At 38.7% G+C, this 27,505-nt stretch overlaps 1 protein-coding gene and 2 non-coding genes across 5 annotated transcripts in view; 2 read left to right on the forward strand and 1 right to left on the reverse strand.

Annotated features, from left to right (window-relative positions):
• The window catches only part of WAPL (WAPL cohesin release factor), a 77,882-nt gene that overhangs the window by 42,341 nt on the left and 8,036 nt on the right, over positions 1 to 27,505 (reverse strand). For 2 of the 3 annotated variants that reach the window (XM_006066603.4, XM_006066604.4), the window contains 2 exons: positions 10,101 to 11,141; positions 8,021 to 8,139 (listed from right to left, as the gene is read on the reverse strand). In XM_006066603.4, coding sequence (XP_006066665.4) covers positions 8,021 to 8,139; positions 10,101 to 11,141 — 1,160 coding nt within the window. The remainder of the gene's footprint in view (positions 1 to 8,020; positions 8,140 to 10,100; positions 11,142 to 27,505) is intronic. The other variant, XM_006066605.4, reaches the window with a different exon arrangement.
• LOC112584869 lies at positions 2,717 to 2,823 on the forward strand. Its single transcript, XR_003109253.3, has one exon. It is a non-coding gene; the product is annotated as a U6 spliceosomal RNA (small nuclear RNA).
• Positions 15,402 to 15,505, forward strand: LOC112584765. Its single transcript, XR_003109172.1, has one exon. It is a non-coding gene; the product is annotated as a U6 spliceosomal RNA (small nuclear RNA).

Here is a 27,505-nt window from a genome sequence, read left to right on the forward strand (position 1 = left end):
TGTATCAAAGAAAAAACACTATTTAATGCTCAAGTTTCAAGCTGAACTAGCTACTTTTTTTCTGAACACCGTTCTTTATTTGAAAGACCGACAAACTGCTTACACAGACCTGGGTGTCAGGCAGACATTTTCTCAAAAATGAACAAAGCAGGCCTGTCACTGCCAGTCGTTTTCCCTGAAGTATTTTCTGCCAATGAAAAAAATTCCAACTTTTAAGCAAAAACTAAAATTTTGGAGAACTTCATCTACTCTTTTGAACCTGACAGCCTCAGTCTGACAGTGGTGTTTTTGATGCTGTATAATGCAGTGTGTCGTCACATGAAAGCTGGGATAAACCAGGGTGATCAGTGTTTTCCAAAAGACCCGTGTATGAGGTTATAAAACACTCATGTGTAAAAGATTCATTCACAAGCAGGACAGACCAATACGTTTTAATGTAACAGTATGAAAAGTTCACTGGCATGGTTTTAGAGTCCAAGCTTCAATTAATCTTTAAGTAACTCCTGCTTGTTGCGTTTTGATGTAGTAGCAAAGCAGAATGTCCATGATTACCTGAAAAAGCTATTTAAAATACTGTTAGGCTAGAATGTCTTCAAAACTAAAACAATATAATAAAAAGTACTGAATGTAGAGGATATGAGAATCTAGCTGTCTCTTAAACAATTTTTATTGACGGACAGTTGATTTACAATGCTGTATTATTTTCTGTAGTACAACAAAGTGACTCAGTTATACATATATATTCTTTCTCATATTCTTTTCCATTATGGTTTATCACAGGATACTGATTATAGTTCCCTGGGCTAAAGAGTAGAACCTTGCTGTTTATCCATCCTAAATAGACTAGTTTGCATCTGCTAATCCCAAAAAGAACCAAACTGCCAACATCTGTTAGATCTTAGAAAAAGCAAGGAATTCCAGAAAAACATCTACTTCTGCCTCATTGACTATGCTAAAGCCTTTGTGTGGATCACAATAAACTGTGGAAAATTCTGAAAGAGATGGGAATACCAGACCACCTGACCCGCCTCTTGAGAAACCTATATGCAGGTCAGGAAGCAACAGTTAGAACTGGACATGGAACAACAGACTGGTTCCAAATTGGGAAAGGAGTATGTCAAGGCTGTATACTGTCACCCTGCTTATTTAACTTACAGTACAGAGTACATCATGCAAAACGCCGGGATGGTTGAGCCACAAACTGGCATCAAGACTGCTGGGAGAAATAGCAACAATTTCAGACATACGATGACACAACTCTAATCACAGAAAGCAAAGAGGAACTAAAGAGCCTCTTGATGAAGGTGAAATAAAGTGAAAAGGCTGGCTTAAAACTCAACATTCAAAAAATGAAGATCATGACATCCAGTCCCACCACTTCATGGCAAATAGATGGGGAAACAATGGAAACAGAGACAGATTTCTTGGGGTCCAAAATTATTGCAGATGGTGGCTGTAGCCATGAAATTAAAAGACGCTTGCTCCTTGAAAGAAAAGCTGTGACAAGTCTAGACAGCCTATTAAAAAGCAGAGACATTACTTTGCCAATAAAGGTCCGAATAATCCAAGCTACGTTTCTTCCAGTGTCAATGTACGGATGTGAGAGCTGGACCATAAAGAAGACTGACTGGCAAAAAATTGATGGTTCTGAATTTTTGTGCTGGAGGAGATTCTTGCGAGTCCCTTGGACAGCAAAGAGATCAAACCAATCAATATTAACAGAAATCAACCCTGAATATTCATTAGAAGTACTGATGCTGAAGCTCCAATACTTCAGCCACCTGATGCAAACAGCCAACTCATTAGACTGAGGGCAGGATGAGAAGGGGGTGAAAAAATAGATGGTTGAATGGCATCACCAATTCAACAGACATGAGCTGAGCAAACTTCAGGAGACAGTGAACGACAGGGAATCCTGGCATGCTGCAGCATGGAGTCACAAAAAAGTCAGACACAACTTAGTGACTAAACAACAACAATCCTGAAGAATCTAGATGTCTTTTATTAAGCCAAACTATATGAAAAGATTTGCAAAAAATGTAAAACACTGCTACTCATCTCACTTCTTGTTTTAAGAAAATAATTCTCACTAAAATGCTACATTAATAATGGATCATTATTATTATTTTAAGTGAATTACAAGTATCTTTGATATACGTTTTCATTTTTAACTTGGTAAATACTGGTAAATACTAACATATATAATCAAAATCGCTCTGGGATTCTCAGTAAAATTTTTAAGACTGTAAAGTAGTCCTGAGACCAAAAAATGTGGTAACTTTCACACTAGAAATCAACACATGTCATACACAATTTTAGAAATCAAACTCTCACCTAAGAATTAAGGACCACAGTCATTACACCACACTACCATAGCCCCTGGCTCCAGAGCAAGTTAGCGCCACTGAAATTAGCATTAAGCACTTTTTTTTTCCCCTGCTGGGAGGTGGGTATATGGGGGTACAAAAGTATAACACAATCACTCTGAAAATATTCCTAACTGGCTCTTCAGAGGTAAAAGAATTAAAAATAAAATGAAGCCAGATAATATAGACACGCTCATTTTTCAGTTGCTTAAAAGTAGTTCAATCTACAATAAAAAGCTACAATAACATTATATACGCTATTTAAGTAAAGGAATTTTTAAATACAAGGGTAAAATCAAGCAAATTATTCTCAATACCTATGCAGGACCATATTTAAAAGACTCACAAAAGTGCTCGCTTCGGCAGCACATATACTAAAATTGGAACGATACAGAGAAGATTAACATGGCCTCTGCACAAGGATGACACGCAAATTCGTGAAGCGTTTCATATTTTAAGAAAGCTGTGGTACATATACACAATGGAGTATTACTCAGCCATTAAAAAGAATACATTTGAATCAGTTCTAATGAGGTGGATGAAACTGGAGCCTATTATACAGAGTGAAGTAAGCCAGAAAGAAAAACACCAATACAGTATACTAACGCATATATATGGAATTTAGAAAGATGGTAACAATAACCCTGTGTACGAGACAGCAAAAGAGACACTGATGTATACAACAGTCTTTTGGACTCTGTGGGAGAGGGAAAGGGTGGCATGATTTGGGAGAATGGCATTGAAATATGTATAATATCATATATGAAATGAGTCGCCAGTCCAGGTTCGATGCACAATACTGGATGCTTGGGGCTGGTGCACTGGGACGACCCAGAGGGCTGGTACGGGGAGGGAGGAGAGAGGAGGGTTCAGGATGGGGAACACATGTATACCTGTGGCAGATTCATTTTGATATACGCCAAACCCAATACAAGATTGTAAAGTTAAATAAAATAAAATTTTTAAAAAATAAAAATAAATAAAAGATTAAAAAAAGACTTATAAAATGCCTAAGAATGAACTTACCTTTAACACTATATACAAAAATTAACTCAAAATCAATCAATGACCTATATGTAAAACTTAAAACTATAAAACTTAGAAGAAAACACAGGTGAAAAGGTAGACATCCAATCTCACAATGATTTTAAATATGACACCAAAAGTGTGTGTAACGAAAAAAAAAGATAAATTGGACTTCACTGATATTAAAGCACACTATCAAGAAAGTAAAGAGACAAGTCACAGTACAGGAACATTTATGTGCAAATTATGTATCTAATGAGCCGTTAGTATATAAAGAGCTCCTATAACTCAACAAAAAACCAAACAATTAAAAATTGGGCACTAAATAGACATTTCTCTAAAAAGGTGTACAAATGTCCAATAAGTACATGAAAAGATGCTCAACATCATTAATTAGTAAAATATAAATCAAACCACAATGAGATACTATTTCCCACACATGAGGATTTCTATTATCAGAAAACTCAGACAATAACATGTCAGTAATGATGTGCAAAAACTGGAAACCTTATGCACTAAGAATATAAAAACGGTGCAGTCAAGGTGGACGAGTCTGGCAGTAAAACACAGACCAGGGCGTCCCTTGTGGCTCAGTGGTAAAGAATCTGCCTGTCAATGCCAGGAGGCACACATTCAACACCTGGTCCATGAAGACCCCACATGCTGCAGGACAGCTACTTGTGGTCCAGGCGCCACAACTGCTGAGCCCGCATGACACAACTACTGAAGCCTGAACACTGGAGCACGTGCTCCTCAAGGAGAGCTCTTCAATGAGGAACGCGTACACTGCAACTAGGCAGGAGCCCCTGCAGCCACCGCTGAAGCTCACACAGCAATGAAGGGCCCAGCACAGCCCGATAAATACTAAAACACAGACCTACCATATGTCCTAAAAATTCCAATCCTAAGTATCCAAATCAATTGAAAGCAGATTACTCAAAACAGCCAAAAAGTGAGAACCACCCAAGTGTCCATCTACAGATGAGTAAATAAACAAAAAGTGGTATACACATACACTGTAATATTCAGTTCAGTTCAGTCACTCAGTCGTGTCCGACTCTTCGCAACCCCATGAATCGCAGCACGCCAGGCCTCCCTGTCCATCACCAACTCCCGGAGTTCACTCAGACTCAACGTCCATCGAGTCAGTGATGCCATCCAGACATCTCATCCTCTGTCGTCCCCTTCTCCTCCTGCCCCCAGTCCCTTCCAGCATCAGAGTCTTTTCCGATGAGCCAACTCTTCGCATGAGGTGGCCAGAGTATTGGAGTTTCAGCTTCAGCATCATTCCTTCCAAAGAAATCCCAGGGCCGATCTCCTTCAGAATGGACTGGTTGGATCTCCTTGAGTCCATGGGACTCTCAAGAGTCTTCTCCAACAACACAGTTCAAAAGTATCAATTCTTCGGTGCTCAGCTTTCTTCACAGTCCAACTCTCACATCCATACATGGCCACTGGAAAAACCATAGCCTGGACTAGATGGACCTTTGTTGGCAAAGTAATGTCTCTGCTTTTGAATACACTATCTAGGTTGGTCATAACTTTCCTTCCAAGGAGTAAGCGTCTTTTAATTTCATGGCTGCAGTCACCATCTCCAGTGATTTTGGAGCCCAAAAAGATAAAGTCTGACACTGTTTCCACTGTTTCTCCATCTATTTCCAATAAAGTGATGGGACCAGATGCTATGATCTTCGTTTTCTGAATGTTGAGCTTTAAGCCAACTTTTTCACTCTCCTCTTTCACTTTCATCAAGAGGCTTTTTAGTTCCTCTTCACTTTCTGCCATAAGCGTGGTGTTATCTACATATCTGAGGTTATTGATATTTCTCCCAGCAATCTTGATTCCAGCTTGTGTTTCTTCCAGTCCAGCGTTTCTCATGATGTACTCTGCATATAAGTGAAATAAGCAGGGTGACAATATACATCCTTGATGTACTCCTTTTCCTATTTGGAACCAGTCTGTTGTTCTGTGTCCAGTTCTAACTGTTGCTTCCTGACCTGCACACAGATTTCTCAAGAGGCAGGTCAGGTGCTCTGGCATTCCCATCTCTTTCAGAATTTTCCACCGTTTATTGTGATCCACACAGTCAAAGGCTTTGACATAGTCAATAAAGCAGAAATAGATATTTTTCTGGAACTCTCTTGCTTTTTCCGTGATCCAGCGGATGTTGGCAATTTGATCTCGGGTTCCTCTGCCTTTTCTAAAACCAGCTTGAACATCAGGAAGTTCACAGTTCACGTATTGCTGAAGCCTGGCTTGGAGAATTTTGAGCATTACTTTACTAGCATGTGAGATGAGTGCAACTGTGTGGTAGTTTGAGCATTCTTTGGCATTGCCTTTCTTTGGGATTGGAGTGAAAACTGACCTCTTCCAGTCCTGTGGCCACTGCTGAGTTTTCCACTGGCATATTGAGTGCAGCACTTTCACAGCATCCTCTTCCAGGATTTGAAATAGCTCAACTGGAATTCCATCACCTCCACTAGCTTTGTTCGTAGTGATGCTTTCTAAGGCCCACTTGACTTCACATTCCAGGATGTCCGGCTCTAGGTCAGTGATCACACCATCATGATTATCTGGGTTGTGAACATCTTTTTTGTACAGTTCTGTGTATTCCTGCCACCTCTTCTTAATATCTTCTGCTTTTGTTAGGTCCATACCATTTTTGGCCTTTATCGAGCCCATCTTTGCATGAAATGTCCCCTTGGTATCTCTAATTTTCTTGAAGAGATCTCTAGTCTTTCCCATTCTGTTGTTTTCCTCTATTTCTTTGCATTGATCGCTGAAGAAGGCTTTCGTATCTCTTCTTGCTATTCTTTGGAACTCTGCATTAAAATGGTATATCTTTCCTTTTCTCCTTTGCTTTTTGCTTCTCTTCTTTTCACAGCTATTTGTAAGGCCTCCCCAGACAGCCATTTTGATTTTTGCATTTCTTTTCTATGGGGATGGTCTTGATCCCTGTCTCCTGTACACTGTCACGAACCTCATTCCATAGTTCATCAGGCACTCTATCAGATCTAGGCCCTTAAATCTATTTCTCACTTCCAGTGTATAATCATAAGGGATTTGATTTAGGTCATACCTGAATGGTCTAGTGGTTTTCCCTACTTTCTTCAATTTAAGTCTGAACTTGGTAATAAGGAGTTCATGATCTGAGCCACAGTCAGCTCCTGGTCTTGTTTTTGCTGACTGTCATCTTTGGCTGCAAAAGAATATAATCAATCTGATTTCTGTGTTGACCATCTGGTGATGTCCATGTGTAGAGTTTCCTCTTGCGTTGTTGGAAAAGGGTGTTTGTTATGACCAGTGCATTTTCTTGGCAAAACTCTATTAGTCTTTGCCCTGCTTCATTCCGTATTCCAAGGCCAAATTTGCCTGTTACTCCAGGTGTTTCTTGACTTCCTACTTTTGCATTCCAGTCCCCTATTATGAAAAGGTCATCTTTTTTGGGTGTTAGTTCTAAAAGGTCTTATAGTTCTTCATAGAACCGTTCAACTTCAGCTTCTTCAGCGTTACTGGTTGGGGCATAGACTTGGATTACTGTGATATTGAATGGTTTGCCCTGGAAACGAACAGAAATCATTCTGTCGTTTTTGAGATTGCATCCAAGTATTGCATTTCGGACTCTTTTGTTGACCATGATGGCTACTCCATTTCTTCTGGGGGATTCCTGCCCGCAGTAGTAGATATAATGGTCATCTGAGTTAAATTCACCCATTCCAGTCCATTTTAGTTCGCTGATTCCTAGAATGTCTACATTCACTCTTGCCATCTCTTGTTTTGACCACTTCCGATTTGCCTTGATTCATGGACCTGACATTCCAGGTTCCTATGCAGTATTGCTCTTTACAGCATCGGACCTTGCTTCTACCACCAGTCACGTCCACAGCTGGGTATTGTTTTTGCTTTGGCTCCATCCCTTCATTTTTTCTGGAGTTATTTCTCCACTGATCTCCAGTAGCATATTGGGCCCCTACTGACCTGGGGAGTTCCTCTTTCAGTATCCTATCATTTTGCCTTTTCATACTGTTCATGGGGTTCTCAAGGCAAGAATACTGAAGTGGTTTGCCATTTCCTTCTCCAGTGGACCACATTCTGTCAGATCTCTCCACCATGACCCACCCGTCTTGGGTTGCCCCATGGGCATGGCTTAGTTTCATTGTAATATTATTCAGCCATAAAAAACAAACATCCTGATATATGATACATCCCTACAACAGGGATGAAACATCCGGACAACAAATGCTTAGTGAAATAAGCCAGACACAAACAGACAAACATCGTGTGACTCCACTTACATGAGCTACCTAGAATAGGGAAACTTACAGACACAGAAAAGTAGTGTTTACCAGAGGCTGGGCAGGTCAAGGTGGAGTTATCGTTTAATAGAGCTATTTGTTAATTGTTAATGTCACTGAATTGTATACTTGCATATAATAAAAGAGTATGTTATGTATGTTTTACCACACATCAAAACATGGTAACAATGCTTTTACAAACTGACTTCCGTATAGCCTTCGAAAGACAAAATTATATTGCCATGATATTTGCTGGTTACTTTTAAATTAAAAAATTAAGAGTTAAGCCCTTCAACAACAAATAATACAAATGACTGCCACGGCTTTACTTACCCGTTTGGGGCCGCTAAAAATCTTTCTGGTATTTTCCTTTGATTTATCTCCTTGTTTATTTGGAGGCTTCTTCACACTTTCAGGCACACCAGGCAAGTCCTCTGTAAAATCCAAGTTTTCTGAAATGGTAATCAAAACTAGCTAGCTTTCTATTATTTCAAATTATCTACCGGACAACTAATGAACATTTGGGGGAGAAAGAAGCATACTGTGGGGAGGAAAAGATAAAATAAAAACAACACAGCTGACGAAATACTCCAATATTATTCTCACTCTCCCATACTCACTCTCTGCTTGTACCCTACTCTAGAAGAAAATCAGAAACTTAGTTGCAGTGTATGTGCTCCAATTTTATCAGCAAAATCAATTCTTTTCTAGAATAATTTGTTCTTCAATGTTCATATAACTGCTTGTTATCTTCAACAGTAAAACTGGCAGTCTAGTTTAAAATACACACATGCACACACCAACAGATGATATGTATCTGTAACATTTTTCTAGAATTAAAGTATACTGAATCATGTTGGCCTTCAAGGAATGCCTGCTTAACATCTACAGAAGCCACATTAAAAAAAAAAAAAAAAGGATATAGCTATCCTTGACAAAAAATACAGAATAACCTAGTACAATGTACTTCAATGGTCTGTGGCATTCTCACAAAACCAACCAAAGGATCAGATTAATTTCCAAATGATTGTATTTTTTTCCCTAGCCTAAACAAAAAAAAGAGGGAGAAAAAAAAAAGGGAGACTTTTCTCTATCCTAACTCTTAAAACTGTCTGCTGTTTCAAACACTGTATGAAGACTTAGATTCCAACTTTGAATACATCAATCAAATGGTCTCTAATTTTTAAATGTTATTTGGTACCAACTTGATGTTTCTGAAAGGGAGTCTAATGATTTAGGATAACCTGCTATCAAGGTTAGCACAGAAGCTAACTAAGTAGGTTGTAGCAGGACAGGAGTTCGGGTTTCAGTATTCAGTTACTAATCATCCTCCTGAGAAAGCAAATGTAAAGCTGTCTGCCCAGTCATAGCTCAAGTGACTAGCAAAGATGCAGCACACTTCTTCAGAAGGGATTCAAGACAACATGGGATGAATTCTGAAAACAGTCTTATTTTTTCTAGTGGGGAGTAAGGCAGGCTGCTGGGGGTACTCCTGTATAATTCTAGTTTTGAAAATAAGAATGATTCTAATCTAGCAAAATTATTTTTAGGTCAACTGAAGCAAAATGCTAAGTAGTCTCAAGTATGACATACTCTATGAGAGAATCTATACACAGAAACACCATGATAGCTCTAATTCACCATGATTCTTGTTCTGTGACCCTAAAAGGACAAAAGTTTTAACAAGAAAACCAATATAAGAAAAATGTACTTGGTTAAATATAAATAAATATAAGCCCCTGTATCACAGAGGCTTTCACATACTCTTCCTCAACAGTCAATTCACATCATAATGTTCTTGTCAAGTAGTGACTTACTCACAGCAAGGCTAACCTATTTCTTTTGTCTTTCAGTGGAGACTATCAATCCTGAAGTCATTACAAGTCCTACTATCTTAAGGGACAAATTAATTTCACTGATAAGAATGTAAAAACATTTTAGTTAGCATCTTTCAATTTTATTAAGTCAACTTACGAGGGTGATCCTTAAGATTTAATCTTAACTTTATAAATTCAAGGTATTTCCCTCATTTCAACCATCTAATATCAATAGAATTCTATATGACCAAAGTCTATCCTCTGTCTCCATTGGGTTTAGTTTTTCAAAACTAAAACATCAAGATGTTTGGTATCTCTGTATACACACAAATATATACTATTTTAAAATTCTCAAGTGCCAATGGCAGAATTAAAATACAAATATGAAAAGACTCCTCAATTTACAAATTGGTTCCTTACAAGGTAGGACTTTATTTACATTTAAAATGCTGTATCTTTAGATAAGGTAATTGTTGGCACTAAACAGGTATTTCTGTTGAAATTAAAAGTAGTAACAAGTTACAAGCTATCAAGGAGAAAACTAAATAACTATTATTTAAGCCTGAAAAACACATTTAATTTTTTTTAAGTCTTACCTGCATTATTAGAACTAGACTGACTGTCCTGGGAATTATCATTGCTTTCTGGAGGAGGCTGCATGGAGGGTGATGGAGCTGTTTTAGTTCTTTTTTTGCTCGTCTTTCTTTCCATCTGACAGTCATCATCTTCATCATCTTCACTTTCACTAAGATCATCAAAGCCAAAATACTTAATTTTGTAGTTAGAACTCCCAGAACCTCCCTCATCACCTCCTGTCTCATCATGATCTTCAAAACCAAAAAATTCAAGTTTAACATCCTTTTTAGATTTAGTATTACTAGGTCGAAATCTAGTAGTGGTCTTAGATGTTGCAATATCTGCTTTTTTTCTTAGCCGGCCAGCTTCTCCCAAATCTGCAGGAGTTGAAGCAGTGAACTCATCCATGCTGCGTTCCATAGTATCCTGGATGGTAACATTACAAACTGACAAGCAAGATGGATGTAAAACAGTATAATCTCTAGTCCGTCCAACCGTCCCTCTAAAACTGGTCCCACAGCTTACACTGCCCTTCTTTGCCTGATTCAGGCCATCTTTACTCGATTCACTGTTTGCTTTGGCTAAGGCCTGACTGGTGCCATCCATTAGCTTATCAAAACTTGACGCTCCTTGTGAGGATTTTGCTTTATTGGCCCTACAGTACGTCCTACAGTTGCTTGGCCTAAGAACACTTTGCATCATGTCTTCCTCAATGGCTTCATTTAGATTTTCCAACCGATTTTTAAAATCCTCATCCTTCATCTCCAAAAGAGGATCACTATCCAGATTTAAAATACAATCTTCGGATCTGCTGTCTTCAAAATCATTATCCCATTCATATAAACCAGTTCTTACAGATCCCTTGATTGATGATGTTTCTGATGGCGATTCTGACCTTTTCCCAAGTTGGGAATTCCAAGTATCATTTTCCTTGATTTCATCAGCTTTGTATCCAGAAGCCACTGTAGTTTCTGCATTGTGTTTCTTAGTACTGTCTTCAGCATTTTTGTAAATATGGTGACTATTCTTTTCATGTTCTTCACTAAAGTTCTCCACTTTATCTATAAAAATGAAAAACAGGTCAAAGGATAAAAAATATGAGTGGTATCAATGTAAAAGTTAATAAAAGGGACATATGGTTAAATAATAGAAGTCATTTAATTTTGAAATAACTGTAATAATTTTAAATTGTGGAAAAAATAAATGTTTATGTATCTGACAATTTATTCTTCTACCTTTTCAGTATATAGCTCTCATGTCTTCTACTGACCTCTCCCTAGGCATCCAAGTCCCTAAATTGTTACCCTCAATTTAAGAGATTTCAGCAGTGTTAAACAACAGGATCAATTCAATGACATACACATAGTCAAACCTTCTCAGAGGTACAATGGATTTTTCAAACAAAAATGCTTAAACTAAAAATTATTTAGTAGAACCTAAACAATGTAACTTGGATTGCAAGGAGATCCAACCAGTTCATCCTAAAGGAGACCAGTCCTGGGTGTTCATTGGAAGGACTGATGCTGAGGCTGAAACTCCAATACTTTGGCCACCTCATGCGAAGAGCTGACTCATTGGAAAAGACTGATGCTGGGAGGGATTGGGGGCAGGAGGAGAAGGGGATGACAGAGGATGAGATGGCTGGATGGCATCACCGACTCAATGCACATGAGTTTGGGTGAACTCCGGGAGTTGGTGATGGACAGGGGAGGCCTGGTGTGCTGCGATTCATGGGGTCGCAAAGAGTCGGACAGGACTGAGCAACTGAAATGAAATGAAACAATGTAACACAATTAATGAAGACATTCTGGCAATGCCTATTTCTCCGGAGTAGAGTTGCCCATAGGGCATGTCAGTTCTGTCTAGAAACCTGTTCCAGATTCAGGTTTCTGTAGTCAACTCTGCTTTTCATTCCTTCTTCTAACCGTGAAAGCCATATAATTTCAACACTTTTTTTTAAAACAGTGCCTCTGATGCCTAAGTTTCATGGCTACAGTGGTTATTTATCCATATCCTACTACATGCTCAGTCGCTTCAGTCATATCTGACTCGTACCCTATGGACTGTAGCCTGTTAGGCTCCTCTGTCCATGGGATTCTTCAGGCAAGAATACCGCAGTGGACTGCCATGCAATCTTTCAGGGGAATCATCCCAACCCAGAGATAGAACCCAGGACCTCCTGCGTCTTCTGCACCGCAGGCAGATTCTTTACCACTGAGCCACCAGGGAAGCCCTTATTTATCCATATCAACCAGTGGTAAATCATGAATTGCCTATTCATTTTATAGCTGGGGAATCCATATTTATTGTCTTTAATTTTGACATCAGAAATTTTTTTTAATCTTTCTAAATAAGAGGTGGAAATGTGATTCAAACTGGTATTACAATTAATTCTCCAAGTACTTGTTGGTAGAAAAACCCAGGTTCAATATTTATGATAAATTAATATAGTTACAAAACAAACAAAAAAAACCTACATTTATAAAAGTTCTTTACAAATCTCAATTAACAAACCATCAAATACAAGCAAAGGGATGCTTTACATGAATCCACTATACAATTTTTAATGCTACCCAATGGTTGTAAATGTAATTTATATTTACTTACTTCTAGAAGGCATCTAATTTACAGGTATACGTGCTTTATTCTTAGATATTTCTCAGGCAAAGGCAAGGAACTATAGTTTTCATAATCTCAGAAGTATCATATCACTAATACTGAAAAGCTAACAATTAATAGCTGACTGACATCTGATATATTCTTAAAAGGGGCTGAAACAAAGCCAAGTTTAAAACCAAACCTTAAGAAGCAATACCACTGCTTTTTTAACAAGTGGAAAGAGCACTAGTAGCTGAATCTGGAGACTTGTGTAGGGCTCAGAGAAGACCCTTAACTTAGGGAGTTTTCCTGAGGCTTTCAATGTCTTCCTCTGTTCAAAAGGGAAGCAACTGACCCATACTACTTTACAGCATTATTAATGGAATTATTTGCTAACAAATGCCTATGGGAATGCTTTGTATACTTAGCTACAAAGATGTGTATAAGATATCATCAAATATCATACCACACCATTTTTATAGCTACATAGTATTGTCTTAATGTTACAAAATTTATTTAAGCTATTTCTAATTGTTTTATGTAAAAACATCCTTTTGACAAAGTTTTATTATAACAATAAACTTTATTATTCACGTTTTTAAAAATTACTACTTCAAGTTTTACTTACCACTCCCATTTCCCCTAAAATCAGAGTATTCTCATGGGCTGCCTTTCACATGTAAATCTAACTCTGTTTTGTGAACATACCTTTATATATGCAAATGCAAAGAGTAATAAAGAGCCCTACAGAATGAAGTACTGTCACGAAAAGTTATGTCACTAGCAAATATAATTTATTCATGTATTCAATTACATAGCATAATCTTACAGATGAATTATAAGAGTATATTATATAATTTTTAAATTTATGAAATATATTACATAGATAAAAGCTAAGTAAATCAACAAAGAGTTCTGCACAAGAAAAGCTACCTAAGTTTTCTACAACAGTATTCTAATACATAAACCGAATACTTTCTACAGTCCTTCACCATTTAGGTCTTCAACAAATATTCTCAACTATACCTTCAGAAGAGAGAGCAAGGCTATCCTGTCCTAAAATGCAAAAGAACAATTACTTTCAACTATCCTGCCTCCTCAAACGGACCCCAGCTTCCCTGTCAGATAAATTAAAGTTATATCTCAAAACATCAAGGCAGGGAGAAAGGGAGTAAAAATTGGGTTGTTTTTCTTTTTTCTTTCTTTTACAATGGCTTGTACTGAGACAATTTTAGGGCTTCTGTAACATTTCTATTTGGAAATCTTCCTTATTTCCAGTTCTTAGATGGCTAAACTCTTTTCCAAATGCCAACAGGTTCACTCACACCACCTCAGCAAGAAAGCATACTCATGTATCTTTGTTCAAATGTCCAACCCAGTACGCACCTTCAACTCTTTTTTTTAACAGAGAAGGTAAGTATTAACTCTGTTTTAAGCTAAACCAGCTATGTAAACAGAAATGCATTTCTAGCAAAGATAAAGTTCAGGAGTTAAATGGGTAAGTGCCACCTCTGCCACTTACTGGCTAAAATGACTTTGGGCAAGTCACCCTAAGAAGTGGGGACAATTTCTTCACCTGAAAAACTGAGCTAATAAAATCTGTCTCAAAGACAATTTGAACAGATAAAAGATAATGTAACTACGGATACTTGCAGGTTAAAGACAAAATACAAACTATTGTACCAATTCTGCCAATATATAGAGTATATTTTTAATAACCTTTTAGTGAGACATTTCTTAGTGGAATTTAACCTGTACATTCATCAATATTTCCTTAAGACCCTGTGTCTATCAGCTTCAAGCAAGGATTCCAAAATTACATTTTAAAGCCTACTGTTTTTCCTTAACCTAGAGGGTGAAGACTGGATTATGGAGAAAGTTTTCAGAAGAAGACTTACCCTAGCACCATCTTCAAAGATACTTAATAAATGCCTTTTAATGTCACTAGATTTTAGTATCTACCCAGTCTTTTATATATTAGGTAGCATATGAGGGAGGGAATTTAGCATAGTAAAGACTACATGGAATTTGGAATTTGAGAAACATGGTATTGAACTACACACCTAAGACAGTAATTAGATGTGTAAAAATTTGGCAACTCTTATTTCCTCTCTAACCTTAATTCTGCTTATCTACAAGACAGTAAGCAACCTTACACAGAAGTTTAATTAAATGTCTACTATTTCCTTAAGAGTCTTAATTTTGAAAGGAAATAGAGGATTCCTTTTAAAATAAAAACACATCTGCTGCTGCTGCTGCTAAGTCGCTTCAGCTGTGTCCAAATAATGTGAGTATACATGGTTTTATAAAGGAAAGTACTCAGGTGGGATAATTTAAGGCTTCCATGGATGAAGTGAATGCTGAAATACTTAAAAAGTGGGAAGGGAGGTTTGACTACAGATTTATGAATGATCTCATGGTCTCCACAAATCTCATGAAACTGTATGGAAAAAAATGTCTGTGCACACAGTTTTCAGGGAGAATATCTATAATTTTAGCAAGTTTTCACACACTCCAAAATATATTTTTTAACTGATAAAGGACAAGAGAAGGAGCAAAATATCTGTGGGAAATCAGTATATGTTAATTGTAGAACTTCATATCTTTATGGGAAAGACTATTCAATAACATGTTCTGAAACATCATTTATCTTCAACTTCTTTACCTTCTCCAAAGCAAAAGAAATTTCACCAAAATTAAATGTCCATTAAAAAACCACTAATGTGCTCGCTTCGGCAGCACATATACTAAAATTGGAAAGATATAGAGATTGGCATGGCCCCTGCACAAGGATGATATGTAAATTTGTGAAGTGCCCCACGTTTTTACATTTCTCCAAAGAAGATGCACCACCATCAAACACGTGAAAAGATGCTCTCCATCACTCATTATAAAAGAAATGCAAATCAAAACCACAATGATCAGAATGGGCATCATCAAAAAATCTACAAAGAATAAATGTTAGAGAAGGCATGGAGAAAGGGAACTCTCTTGCACTGTAGGTGGGAATATAAATTGATACAGCCACTATGGAGAACAGAATGCTGCTGCTGCTGCTAAGTCACTTCAGTCGTGTCCAACTCTGTGCGACCCCATAGACGGCAGCCCACCAGGCTCCCCCGTCCCTGGGATTCTCCAGGCAAGAACACTGGAGTGGGTTGCCATTTCCTTCTCCAATGCAGGAAAGTGAAAAGTGAAAGTGAAGTCGCACAGTCATGTCCAACTCTTCATGACCCCGTGGGCTGCAGCCTACGAGGCTCCTCCGTCCATGGGAGTTCCCAGGCAAGAGTACTGGAGTGGGGTGCCATTGCCTTCTCCAGGAAAACAGTATGGACGTTTCTTAAAAAACAAAAAATATGGAGAATGAAATGGTAACCCACTCCAGTACTCTTGCCTGGAAAATCCCATGGGTGGAGGAGCCTGGTAGGCTCCATGGGGTCACAAAGTCAGAAATGACTGAGTGACTTCACTTTCCTTTACCATGTATGCTACAGCAGCTGGGCCTCTTAAAGGTCTACACAGGTAACAGATGTAAAGCATATGTTTACTGTTTAATATTATCTTGGACTAGCCATTCACAAACCTGCTTAGGAATCATGGGTCCCTAGTCACGAATTTGACTGCTGCAACTCCAGTCGCAATGGCCTCAGGCTTAATAATTTTATCCTTTAAAAAAGCAAATAATGATCTCTTTACCTGCTATCACTAGAATTATCGTTAATAAAAATAAAAAAAATAAAAAAAAAACGAAAAATAAAACTACCATATGACACAGCAATCCCACTACCGGGCATATACTCTGATCCTAAAGTCAGTCATAAAGAGTAAAGTCAGAAAGAGAAACATATCATAATTAATGCATACATATGGAGTCTAGAAAAATAGCAGAAATAGAGGGCAAAAATGGTAGAAACTGCCGGGCAGAAACAGAGACACAGACACAGAGAATGGACTTGTGGACACAGAACAGGAAGCGGGGGCGGGACAAACTGAGAGAGCAGCACTGACATCCACTACCTGTGAAGCAGGTCCCTGGGTGAAGCTGCCGCACAGCACAGGAGTCAGCGCTCCGCGATGCCCTAGAGGGCAACCCACAGGGGAGGCGGGGAGGCTCCAGACGGAGAGGGTGCATGTATGCTAGTAGCTGACTCACTGTGTTGTACAGCAGAAACTAACACAACACTGTAAGGCAATTATACTCCAATTAAAAACATTAAAAAAAAACACTATTTAGGGAATTTCCTCCCAGTCCAGGATCCTGTATGCTGCAGTGTGCACCGTCCCCCCAACCACAAAAAAAGAAAAGATTAAAAACTACAATGTTTTTCAAGAGAACTACCCAGACCAGTGGGGCAGAGGAATTACAATGCCTACAACTCAACAAGATAGCCAAAAAAAAAAAAAACAAGATCAAGCAATTTGATAACTCCCTTGATTTCAAAAAGAATATTCAATAAATATATAAAATATATTAAAAGACATTTAATTCATTAGTTAGTTATTAGGAAGATGCAAATTAAAACTATAATGAGATGCTACTGCAAAACCACCAAGAGTTAAAATTCACAATGCCAAGTACTGTGGAGAAGGTAAAGCAACTTGAACTGGCCGTAGCAAAACCGGGAACCACCACTCTGGCATTACCTACAAAGCTAAACTTAACAGTTATCCTAAGTTGAATTCAGTTCAGTCGCTCAGTCGTGTCCGACTCTTTGTGACCCATGGACACCAGACTTCCCTGTCCATCACCAAATCCCAGAGTTTATTCAAACTCATGTCCATTGAGTCAGGGATGCCATCCAACCATCTCATCCTCTGTCGTCCCCTTCTCCTCCTGCCCCCAATCTTTCCCAGCATCAGAGTCTTTTCAAATGAGTTAGTTCTTCACATCAGGTGCCAAAGTATTGGAGTTTTAGCTTCAGCATCAGTCCTTACAAAGAATATTCAGGACTGATTATCTTTAGGATGGACTGGTTGGATCTCCTTGCAGTCCAAGGGACTCTCAAGAGTCTTCTCCAACACCACAGTTCAAAAGCATCAATTCTTTGGCGCTCAGCTTTCTTTATGGTCCAACTCTCACATGCATACATGACTACCAGAAAAACCATAGCCTTGACTAGATGGAACTTTGTTGGCAAAGTAATGTCTCTACTTTTTAATATGCTGTCTAGGTTGGTCATAATTTTTGTTCCAAGGAGCAAGCAATCTTTTAACTTCATGGCTGCAATCACCGTCTGCAGTGATTTTGGAGCCCAAAAATACAAAGTCTGACACTGTTTCCCCATCTATTTGCCATGAAGTGATGGGACCAGATGCCATGATCTTAGCTTTCTGAATGTGGAGCTTTAAGCCAACTTTTCACTCTTCTCTTTCACTTTCATCAAGAGGCTCCTCAGATCTTCTTCACTTCCTGCCATAAGGGTGGTATCATCTGCATATCTGAGGTTATTGATATTTCTCCCAGGGATCTTGATTCCAGCTTGTGCTTTATCCACCCCAGCATTTCTCATGATGTACTCTGCATGTAAGTTAAATAAGCAGGGTGACATTATACAGCCTTGACATACTCCATTCCCTATCTGGAACCAGTCTGTTGTTCTGTGTCTAGTTCTAACTGTTGCTTCCTGACCTGCACACAGATTTCTCAAGAGGCAGGTCAGGTGGTCTGGTATTCCCATCTCTTTCAGAATTTTCCACAGTTTGTCGTGATCCACACAAAGGCTTTGGGATAGTTAATAAAGCAGATGTTTTTCTGGAACTCTCTTGCTTTTTTGATGATCCAACGGACACTGGCAATTTGATCTCTGGTTTCTCTGCCTTTACTAAAACCAGCTTGAACATCAGGAAGTTCACAGTTCACGTATTGCTGAAGCCTGGCTTGGAGACTTTTGAGCATTACTTTACTAGCATGTGAGATGAGTGCAACTGTGTGGTAGTTTGAGCATTCTTTGGCATTGCCTTTCTTTGGGATTGGAGTGAAAACTGACCTTTTCCAGTCCTGTGGCCACTGCTGAGTTTTCCAATTTTGCTGGCATGAGTACAGCACTTTCACAGCATCATCTTTCAGGATTTGAAATAGCTTAACTGGAATTCCATCACTTCCACTAGCTTTGTTCATAGTGATGCTTGCTAAAGCCCACTTGACTTCGCATTCCAGGATGTCTGGCTCTAGGTGAGTGATCACACCCTTGTGATTATCTTGGTCGTGAAGCTCTTTTTTGTACAGTTCTTCTGTGTATTCCCGCCACCTCTTCTTAATATCTTCTGCTTCTGTTAGGTTCACACCATTTCTGTCCTTTATCGAGCCCATCTTTGCATGAAATGTTTCCTTGGAATCCCTAATTTTCTTGAAGAGATCTCTAGTCTTTCTCATTCTATTATTTTCCTCTATTTCTTTGCACTGATCACTGAGGAAGGGTTTCTTATCTCTCCTTGCTATTCTTTGGAACTCTGCATTCAAGTGGGTATATCTTTCCTTTTCTCCTTTGCTTTCACTTCTTTTCACAGCTATTTATAAGGCCATCTCAGACAACCATATTGCTTTTTTGCATTTCTTTTTCTTGGAGATGGTCTTGATCCCTGTCTCCTGTACAGTGTCACGAACCTCTGTTCACAGTTCATCAGGCACTCTATCAGACCTAATCCCTTGAATCTATTTCTCAACTTCCACTGTATAATCATAAGGGATTTGATTTTAGGTCATACCTGAATGGTCTAGTGGTTTTCCCTACTTTCTTCAATTTAAGTCTGAATTTGGCAGTAAGGAGTTCATGATCTGAGCCATAGTCAGCTCCCGGTCTTGTTTTTGCTGACTCTATAGAGCTTCTCCATCTTTAGCTGCAAAAAATATAATCAATCTGATTTCGGTGTTGACCGTCTGGAAATGTCCATGTGTAGAGTCTTCTCCTGTGTTGTTGGAAGAGGGCTGTTGCTATGACCAGTGTGTTCTCTTGGCAAAACTCTATTAGCCTTTGTCCTGCTTCATTCTGTACTCCAAGGCCAAATCTGCCTGTTACTCCAGGTGTTTCCTGATTTCCTACTTTTGTTCCAGTCCCCTATAATGAAAAGGACATCTTAATTGGGTGTTAGTTCTAGAAGGTCTTGTAGGTCTTCACAGTACCGTTCAACTTCAGCTTCTTCAGCGTTACTGGTTGGGGAATACACTTGGATTACTATGATACTAAATGGCTTGCCTTGGAAACAAACAGATCATTCTGTCGTTTTTGCGACTGCATCCAAGTACTGCATTTTGGACTCTTCTTGACCATGATGGCTACTCCGTTTCTTCTAAGGGATTCCTGCCAACAGTAGTAGATATAATGGTCATCTGAAATAAATTCACTCATTCCGTTCCATTTTAGTTCGCTGATTCCTAAAATGTCAACGTTTACTCTTGCCATCTCCTGTTTGACCATTTCCAATTTTCCACTTAACATTCCTGGTTCCTATGCAATATTGCTCTTTACAGCACTGGATCTTGCTTCCATCACCAGTCACATCCACAACTGAATGCTGTTTTTGCTTTGGCTCCATCTTTTCATTCTGGAGTTATTTCTCCACTGATCTCCAGTAGCATATTGGGTACCTACTGACTTGGGAAGTTCATCTTTCAGTGTCCTATCTTTTTGCATTTTCATACTGTTCATGGGGTTCTCAAGGTAAGAATACCGAAGTGGTTTGCCATTCCCTTCTCCAGCGAACCACATTTTGTCAGTGGTCCTATTATCCTGCTGCTCCTAAGTCACTTCAGTCATGTCTGACTCTGTGCAACCCCATAAACAGCAGCCCACCTGGCTCCCCCGTCCCTGGGATTCTCCAGGCAAGAACACTGGAGTGGGGTGCCATTTCCTTCTCCAGTGCATGAAAGTGAAAGGGAAAATGAAGTCGCTCAGTCGTGTCCAACTCTTAGCAACCCCATGGACTGCAGCCTACCAGGCTCCTCCGTCCATGGGATTTGCCAGGCAAGAACACTGGAGTGGGTTGCCATTTCCTTCTCCAATGCATCAAAGTGAAAAGTGAAAGTGAAGTCACTCAGTCGTGTCCAACTCTAGCGACCCCATGGACTGCAGCCTACCAGGCTTCTCCGTCCATGGGATTTTCCAGGCAAAAGTACTGGAGTGGGGTGCCCATGGCTGTCATGCAAAGAGAGAACAAACTTATTAAACCTATAGACATCATTCAATTCATAGAAACTATAAGGACTGATAAGCAACAGCATTAAAGATTAACTAGAGCTGTCCAAAGAAGGGGATGCCTAGGGAGGAGAGTGTACTCTATTGTCAGAAATACTTGATAAAATGGGACTTGATCAAAACAACTAACTTCTGCCCTGCAAAAAACACATCACAGACTCAGAAAATACCTGCAATAAATGTCTGATACAATACTTGTATCGGAAATAAAGAAGTCTTAAAGTTCAATGAGAAAATAAGCAACTCAATTAAAAATGAGCAAAGAAATGTGAGGGTACATCAAAGAAACTATACTGATACCAAAATAAGCATGGAAAATGATCATCATCAATCATTAAGGAAATAGAAAGGGCTTATTCCCTTAATATAGTGGTATCATAAGAATTCTTATGCATCAGTAAGTCAATCAGTGTTGCAGCAGAAAAAGCAGGTATAGACACAAAGACCAATAGAAAAAGAAACAGAATGAATTAGTAACTTATGAAAAGATACTCAACTTCATCCACAATTAAAAATCAAGAGTAAACATTATATATTAATTATATCTCAATAAAGCTAGAAAAAGAAAGTAAAACAAAGCTGAACTATATTTATACTTACTAAGCCCTCAGTATGTGCCTGGTACTGTCCCAAATACTTTCCATCCATTAATTCATTTGATCTCATAGCAACCATCTGATGTAGGTACTATTACAAGTTCACAAGCCTTTATCCACAACTGCAACATCCAAAAAGCTTTGAAAACAAAGTTTTCTGATAATGCCTTTTGAAGCAAAACCTGACTTCATTTAAGTAAGGCTATTGATAGTATTTTCTTTTTCTGAATAAAACTTGTCTTTGAATAGAGTGCTGCCGGGCACCTGATGGGGGTTCATATTAAAAAAACATACTTTATAATTCCAAACTAGCCCCAATTCCAAGACAGATCTGGCCTAAAATGTTTCAGATAAAGAAATGTGAACCTGTCTCCCATTCTGCACATGAGGGACAGTAGATTTCACTTGCTAGACAGTTAACAGCCACACAGTTATTAAGTGCTGTTTACTGTCTAAAAAATAAAGCAACTTTTTAAAGAAAACAAAAACACTGGAAACAACCCAAAGTCTGACATCTACAAGGAACTGGCTAGGAAATTACAAAAAAAAAAAACATAGGGGGAATTGACATACCATGAATGCAACAGTATTTTTAAATAAAAAAGAGGAGGCCTGAAAGAAAACTTCCATATTTTGACCGAGACTTATTCCCGATACATATTAAGTGAAAAAGCAAGGTATTAAACACCAAGTCATCATTTTGTAGATCTAACACACACACAAATTTGTAACTGCTTGAACTTCTTGTAGATACACAGCATATGTCAGAACGGGTAACAAAAGTAACTATGAATGGTCAATCCCTCCAAGAACAACCGGCACAACTGGAAAAAGGAGGTGGGGAAGCTTTTAACCACTGTAATTTTGTACCATGTGCAGATAATTTTATTTACATTAAAAAAATAAAACTGCACATATTCTAAAGTAGAAAAAATTAAACCCCCAAAATAAAGACATTTTTTCTATCTTTCAGCTAGACAAACCCCAAAGTTCAATAGAATAATGCTGGGGGAAAAAAGCCAGTGTCAATGGGAAACAGTGCAATATCAGCTGAACATTTAAATATGTATGCTCTTTCAAGTCCACTTCTAGAAACATCTTCTACCACTATATATGACAACATGATGCTCAAACATGAAAGTAGAATGATGTTCCATATAGCATTTCTTTGTTAATAGCAAATGACCACAAAACAGCCAAACTATTCCTAAGAGACTTAAATATGGTATATTCATATAATAGAAAACCATGAAGAAAAGGTAGATTTTATAAATACTGATGTGTATATCTTAACGATTTTTCCGTACACACATACATACACAGTATATACACGTGTATACCACACTGTCATCTATGTGTTTGTATTTTTAGGGATATATAGATTTACATGCTGTGCATATTGAAAATTATGAAAATATACATAAGAAACTGTCAACAGCATGCTTCTATGAATGGAAACTGATTTTTCACTGTCAACAAAGGTGTGTGGCTATTTATAAGGGGCACCTAAGAAGTCAAAGGAAAAATATGGCACATCTTCCTCAGTGGATCAGTTTTACTCAAAGATTTGGAAAGTAAAAAGTACTTGAAAAAAATGCTAAGTATTTCAAGTGGTGATTTCAATTATATTTTATAATTTTTTAATTATTTATAAAACATACCTATCAAACACAAAGTCTGTATGTAATGTTAAAGATAAAACAACTCCAAAAGAACCATTCAGCTGGGCCCACTACACAGAACAGTCCAACTCAATTCTCATTCCCTATCTACAGCTGCCCACAGAGAACCTCATGGCCCACTGCCACTGCCCACCCACACGCCAAGAAGCTTGTTTGTTCCCATGGCCTCCTGCTCAAGCTGCCTATCTCTGCCCACCCTTGCAGAAGAACAGGGAACACATCCACATAACCAAGTCAATCCTCAACCAATGAGCCACACAGAAAATTAACTCTTTCAACTATATACACAGACTCCTGGAGTTACAGAAAGGCATGCCAAAACAAACAAAGGCACAATTAAATCTTAGGGACATTCATTTCTAAATCCCCGTCTTCCTTATGTGCACGTGTGCTCAGTCACTTCAGTTGTGTCCAACTCAGAACCCATGGACTGTAGCCCACCAGGCTCCTCTGTCCATGGGACTCTCCAGGCAAGAATACAGGAGTGGGTTGCCATTTCTTCCTGCAGGGGATCTTCCCAACCCAGGGATCAAACCAGTGTCTCCTATGGCTCCCGCACTGGCAGGCAGATTCTTTACCACTGAGCCACTAGGGAAGCCCAAGTTCTAGGGACATGCATTTCTAAATCCCCACCTTTCTCATATACTGTGGTCCAAAAACTGATGTACCAACCCACCTGGGATTAATAATTATTCTTCCACATTACAAATAATGGCATATCACTCACTTATCCCTAATCTTACTATGAACATTGCTCCTACTCTGGCATGACAGTAAAGAAATAATATGATACATTACTGGCATCCATGCTTAATAACTGAGTTACTCTAATGTCCTGGAAACAAATCCATTGCATGTCAGGTGGTTCTAATTATTTATTGCTTTCCAAATAGAAACTACTATAGCAAAATTCTTTCCACTCTTATTTTTTATTAATATAGTACCTCCATATTTATATGTATTAAAAAATAGGAACAGACTGATGTCAGAGCTTTTTCTTAATTCCAGCAATATTTATCCATATATACATCAACTAATTGAAAACAGCTTTACCCATACCATTAAGAGGTACATTTCCAATAAACTTTGCCTTTAAAATGCAGTTGACTAATTATAATCTAATAATTAATCAATTTAACACTAATTTGATGAATTATACATTCATAATTGTGGTGATAATCTAGAAGAATTTTCAAATACTTTGAACATTAGAATCACAAAAATTCTTAAAAGTTTACATTTAAACTTATATATGGGGCTTCCCAAGTGGCGCTAGTGATAAAGAATCCACTTGCCAATGCAGGAGACGTAAGAGATGCAGGTCCATCCCTAGGTGAAGATCTCCTGGAGGGGGACACAGCAACCCACTTCAGTATTCTTGCCTGGAGAATCCCACGGACAAAGGCACCTGGTTGGCTACGGTCCACAAAGAGTCAGACACAACTGAAGTGACTTAGCACACAAACTTATACACAAAAAATGTATGTACTACAAAATTATGAAGAGATGACCATTAACAGAAATGTTCATTAGGGTAAAATCCTAAAGGGGAAGTGGGACAGAAATACAATTTCAAGGGATTTCCCTGGCGGTCCAGCAGTTAAGACTCCACATTTCCAAGGCACAGGGGTCCCACATGCCACATGGCCAAAAAAAAAAAAAAAAAAATACAATTTCAAAAAAGAAAAAGGGTGCTGTAAATCTTCTGGTTGTTAAAGAAAAACTTCCTCTCATTTTTTTAATGTGACTCCATGCTTCCAATGCAGGGGTCATGGGTTGGATCCGTGGCTGGGGAACTAAGATCCCACATGTCAAATGTCAAAATGTCTTTCAAATAGTGAATAGGTTATGGTATATACAATGGAATACTACTCAACGATAAAAATACTGATTCACACAATATGGAATACTCTTTAAAAGTATTATGCTAAATAAGAAGCCAGGCTGAAATTGCTACATACCGAATGACCCTTTGTATAGGAAATATTGGAAAAAACAAAGCTACAGGGGCAGAACACTGATCAGTGGATGCCAGGGTTGGAGGTGGGAAGAGGGACCCACCACAGAAGAGCTTCAATGCACCTAACCCAGGCTAGGCTTTCCCTAACATTCCTCACACACCTTTGTAATTAACCATTACAAAAATAAATCTCCTGTTAAGAGCCTAACTGGGGCATGCCATGTTTCCAGTTGGGACCCTGACGGATAAATCAAAATGCAAACTTGCCATCTACCTCCTCCTGTACTGTAACACTCAAAATGTACCTACACTTCTTTCCCATCTTCTACTCAACAATCCACTGCCCCCCCCCCACCCCACAGCTTTTAAGTCCAGAGTATCCAAGGCTCAGTGATCAGCACATCACATACACCTGGGGCTCATGCCCTCTACCACTTCCTTGCCCTAACTGAAATAAGTCAAGTGAAGCCGCTCAGTTATGTCCAACTCTTTGCAACCTTACTGTAGCATACCTGGCTCCTCTGTCCATGGAACTTTCCAGGCAACAGTACTGGAGTGGGTTGCCATTTCCTTCTCCAGGGGCTCGTCCCAACCCAGGGATCGAACCCGGGTCTCCCACACTGCAGGCAGACGCTTTACCATCTGAACCACCAGGGAAACCCTAACTGAAACCCAACTAAGAATGCCACTTCTCATGCAGCCCCTTCCAGTATCTCAGAGAAGGATGGTTTGCAGCTACTCACATGTTGGCTCTCCAGAGCCTCTTATGAAACTACTACTATTCCCCTCTCTTATAAAAAGTCCATTCCTTTGAGGCATGTGCCACCTAGCTAGCTACGCTATAATATCCCTCTTACCTGTCGTCTATCAGCCTCTTACTCTTCGTTTATCTAAGGGTTTTAAACCAGGTCTGTAATCCACCCTTCCATGTCACTTCTGCTATCACCCTGAATTCCGCCAAATTCCAACCCCTTCAACTCCCAGCTCCTTATTCTCCCATCAAGTCCTCGACATTCTATCTTAGTCACCTGTTCACAATTTCATCCAGGAACTTCTCATATCCTAAAATGCTTCAACTCTTAAATATCAGAAGAAGATAATCCATAATTACTACCAGCTAACCAACTTGTCTCAGGAATCCTACTCTCGATTTTTATTAAGATTCTCGGTATACTGACCTCTCTTCTCTTCCTCCTATCCACCCACCCCTGTCCAATTAGTCAAGTTTAAAGTGCACAGTTCATCATTTCAATCACTCTCTGGTCAATAACCTAAATTCTCTTTCTTTTCTATCTGTTCATTCCATATCTAGTCAGACAAAATGCCAATCCAGCATAATTCTCATTATTCTAGCCAATATTCTATATTTTGTACAGATTCTGGCTAATAGGGCCTACTAAAGGAGAGGGGGGAAAAAAAAAACAAATAAATAAAGGAGAGGGGAAAACACACATGCTGAAGAGTTTTCGGTGATAACAAACTTCAACTAAGGCATCAATGATGTCCAGAAATTCTACTCTCTATAGACAGCTCCTTCCTTTTCCACTTTCTCCAAAATCTATTTGAACACTTTGCCTCTCCCCTCCAGCCACCACACACATCCTTTTTTCTTTCTCCCTTTCAGAGATGACCTCCTTTGTCACTTTATAAAAAGAAAGGATGGTGGGGGTAGGGGGGGTGGGGAGCAGTTTTGGTTCATAAACAACCTTATCTTCCATCCTCCCATTAAACTCACATTTTCACCCCTCTCTCCACCCAGCCAAGAAATGCAGTGTCCCTTCTCCCAAGATTACTCTCCCCCTCTGGGCTTTGGATTCTATGCTTCAAGACTCTCTTATGCAATCAAACTTTCCAGAACCCCTCATATATCTCTAGCTGCCCCTTTTCTTCTCTCCTTCAAACATCTTTAACAAGTTGTGAACACATGCCAAGCCCATTTGCCACTGAGTACACACTGCTCCCTGTGTACTCACTTCTATTCAAGTTATATTAGTGATTACCTGCACTTGTGTTATTGGTCAAACCCTGAGAATGAACGTCCTTTCACTAAGAAAATCTTTTACAAAAAACTAAAGTTCTACTTTAAAACAAATCTATTTACTTGAAATTACACTGTCTCTCTCAGAATTTGCATATTGTTAAATTTCCATACAGAATTTTTAGAAATTAGCAAACAGAGGGTACCTATTAGCAAAAATTAAGGTCAGCTTTCTTCAGTATTTATAACTGGTTTGGCCACCATTCTTACTAAAAAGAAAACTATTTAAACAGAGGCAAGAGGTAACACATAATTTGTTATTTGTTCAAGTTATTTTCAACTTCAAGAGGAAAACTCGTACAGTGACAGCCTGTTATTTTAAATATAAAGCTTTAAATATGATCGAATTAAGTTCATTC

The sequence above is a fragment of the Bubalus bubalis genome, chromosome 4, assembly GCF_019923935.1.
Source record: "Bubalus bubalis isolate 160015118507 breed Murrah chromosome 4, NDDB_SH_1, whole genome shotgun sequence".
In the NCBI taxonomy this organism is placed as follows: Eukaryota; Metazoa; Chordata; class Mammalia; order Artiodactyla; family Bovidae; genus Bubalus; species Bubalus bubalis.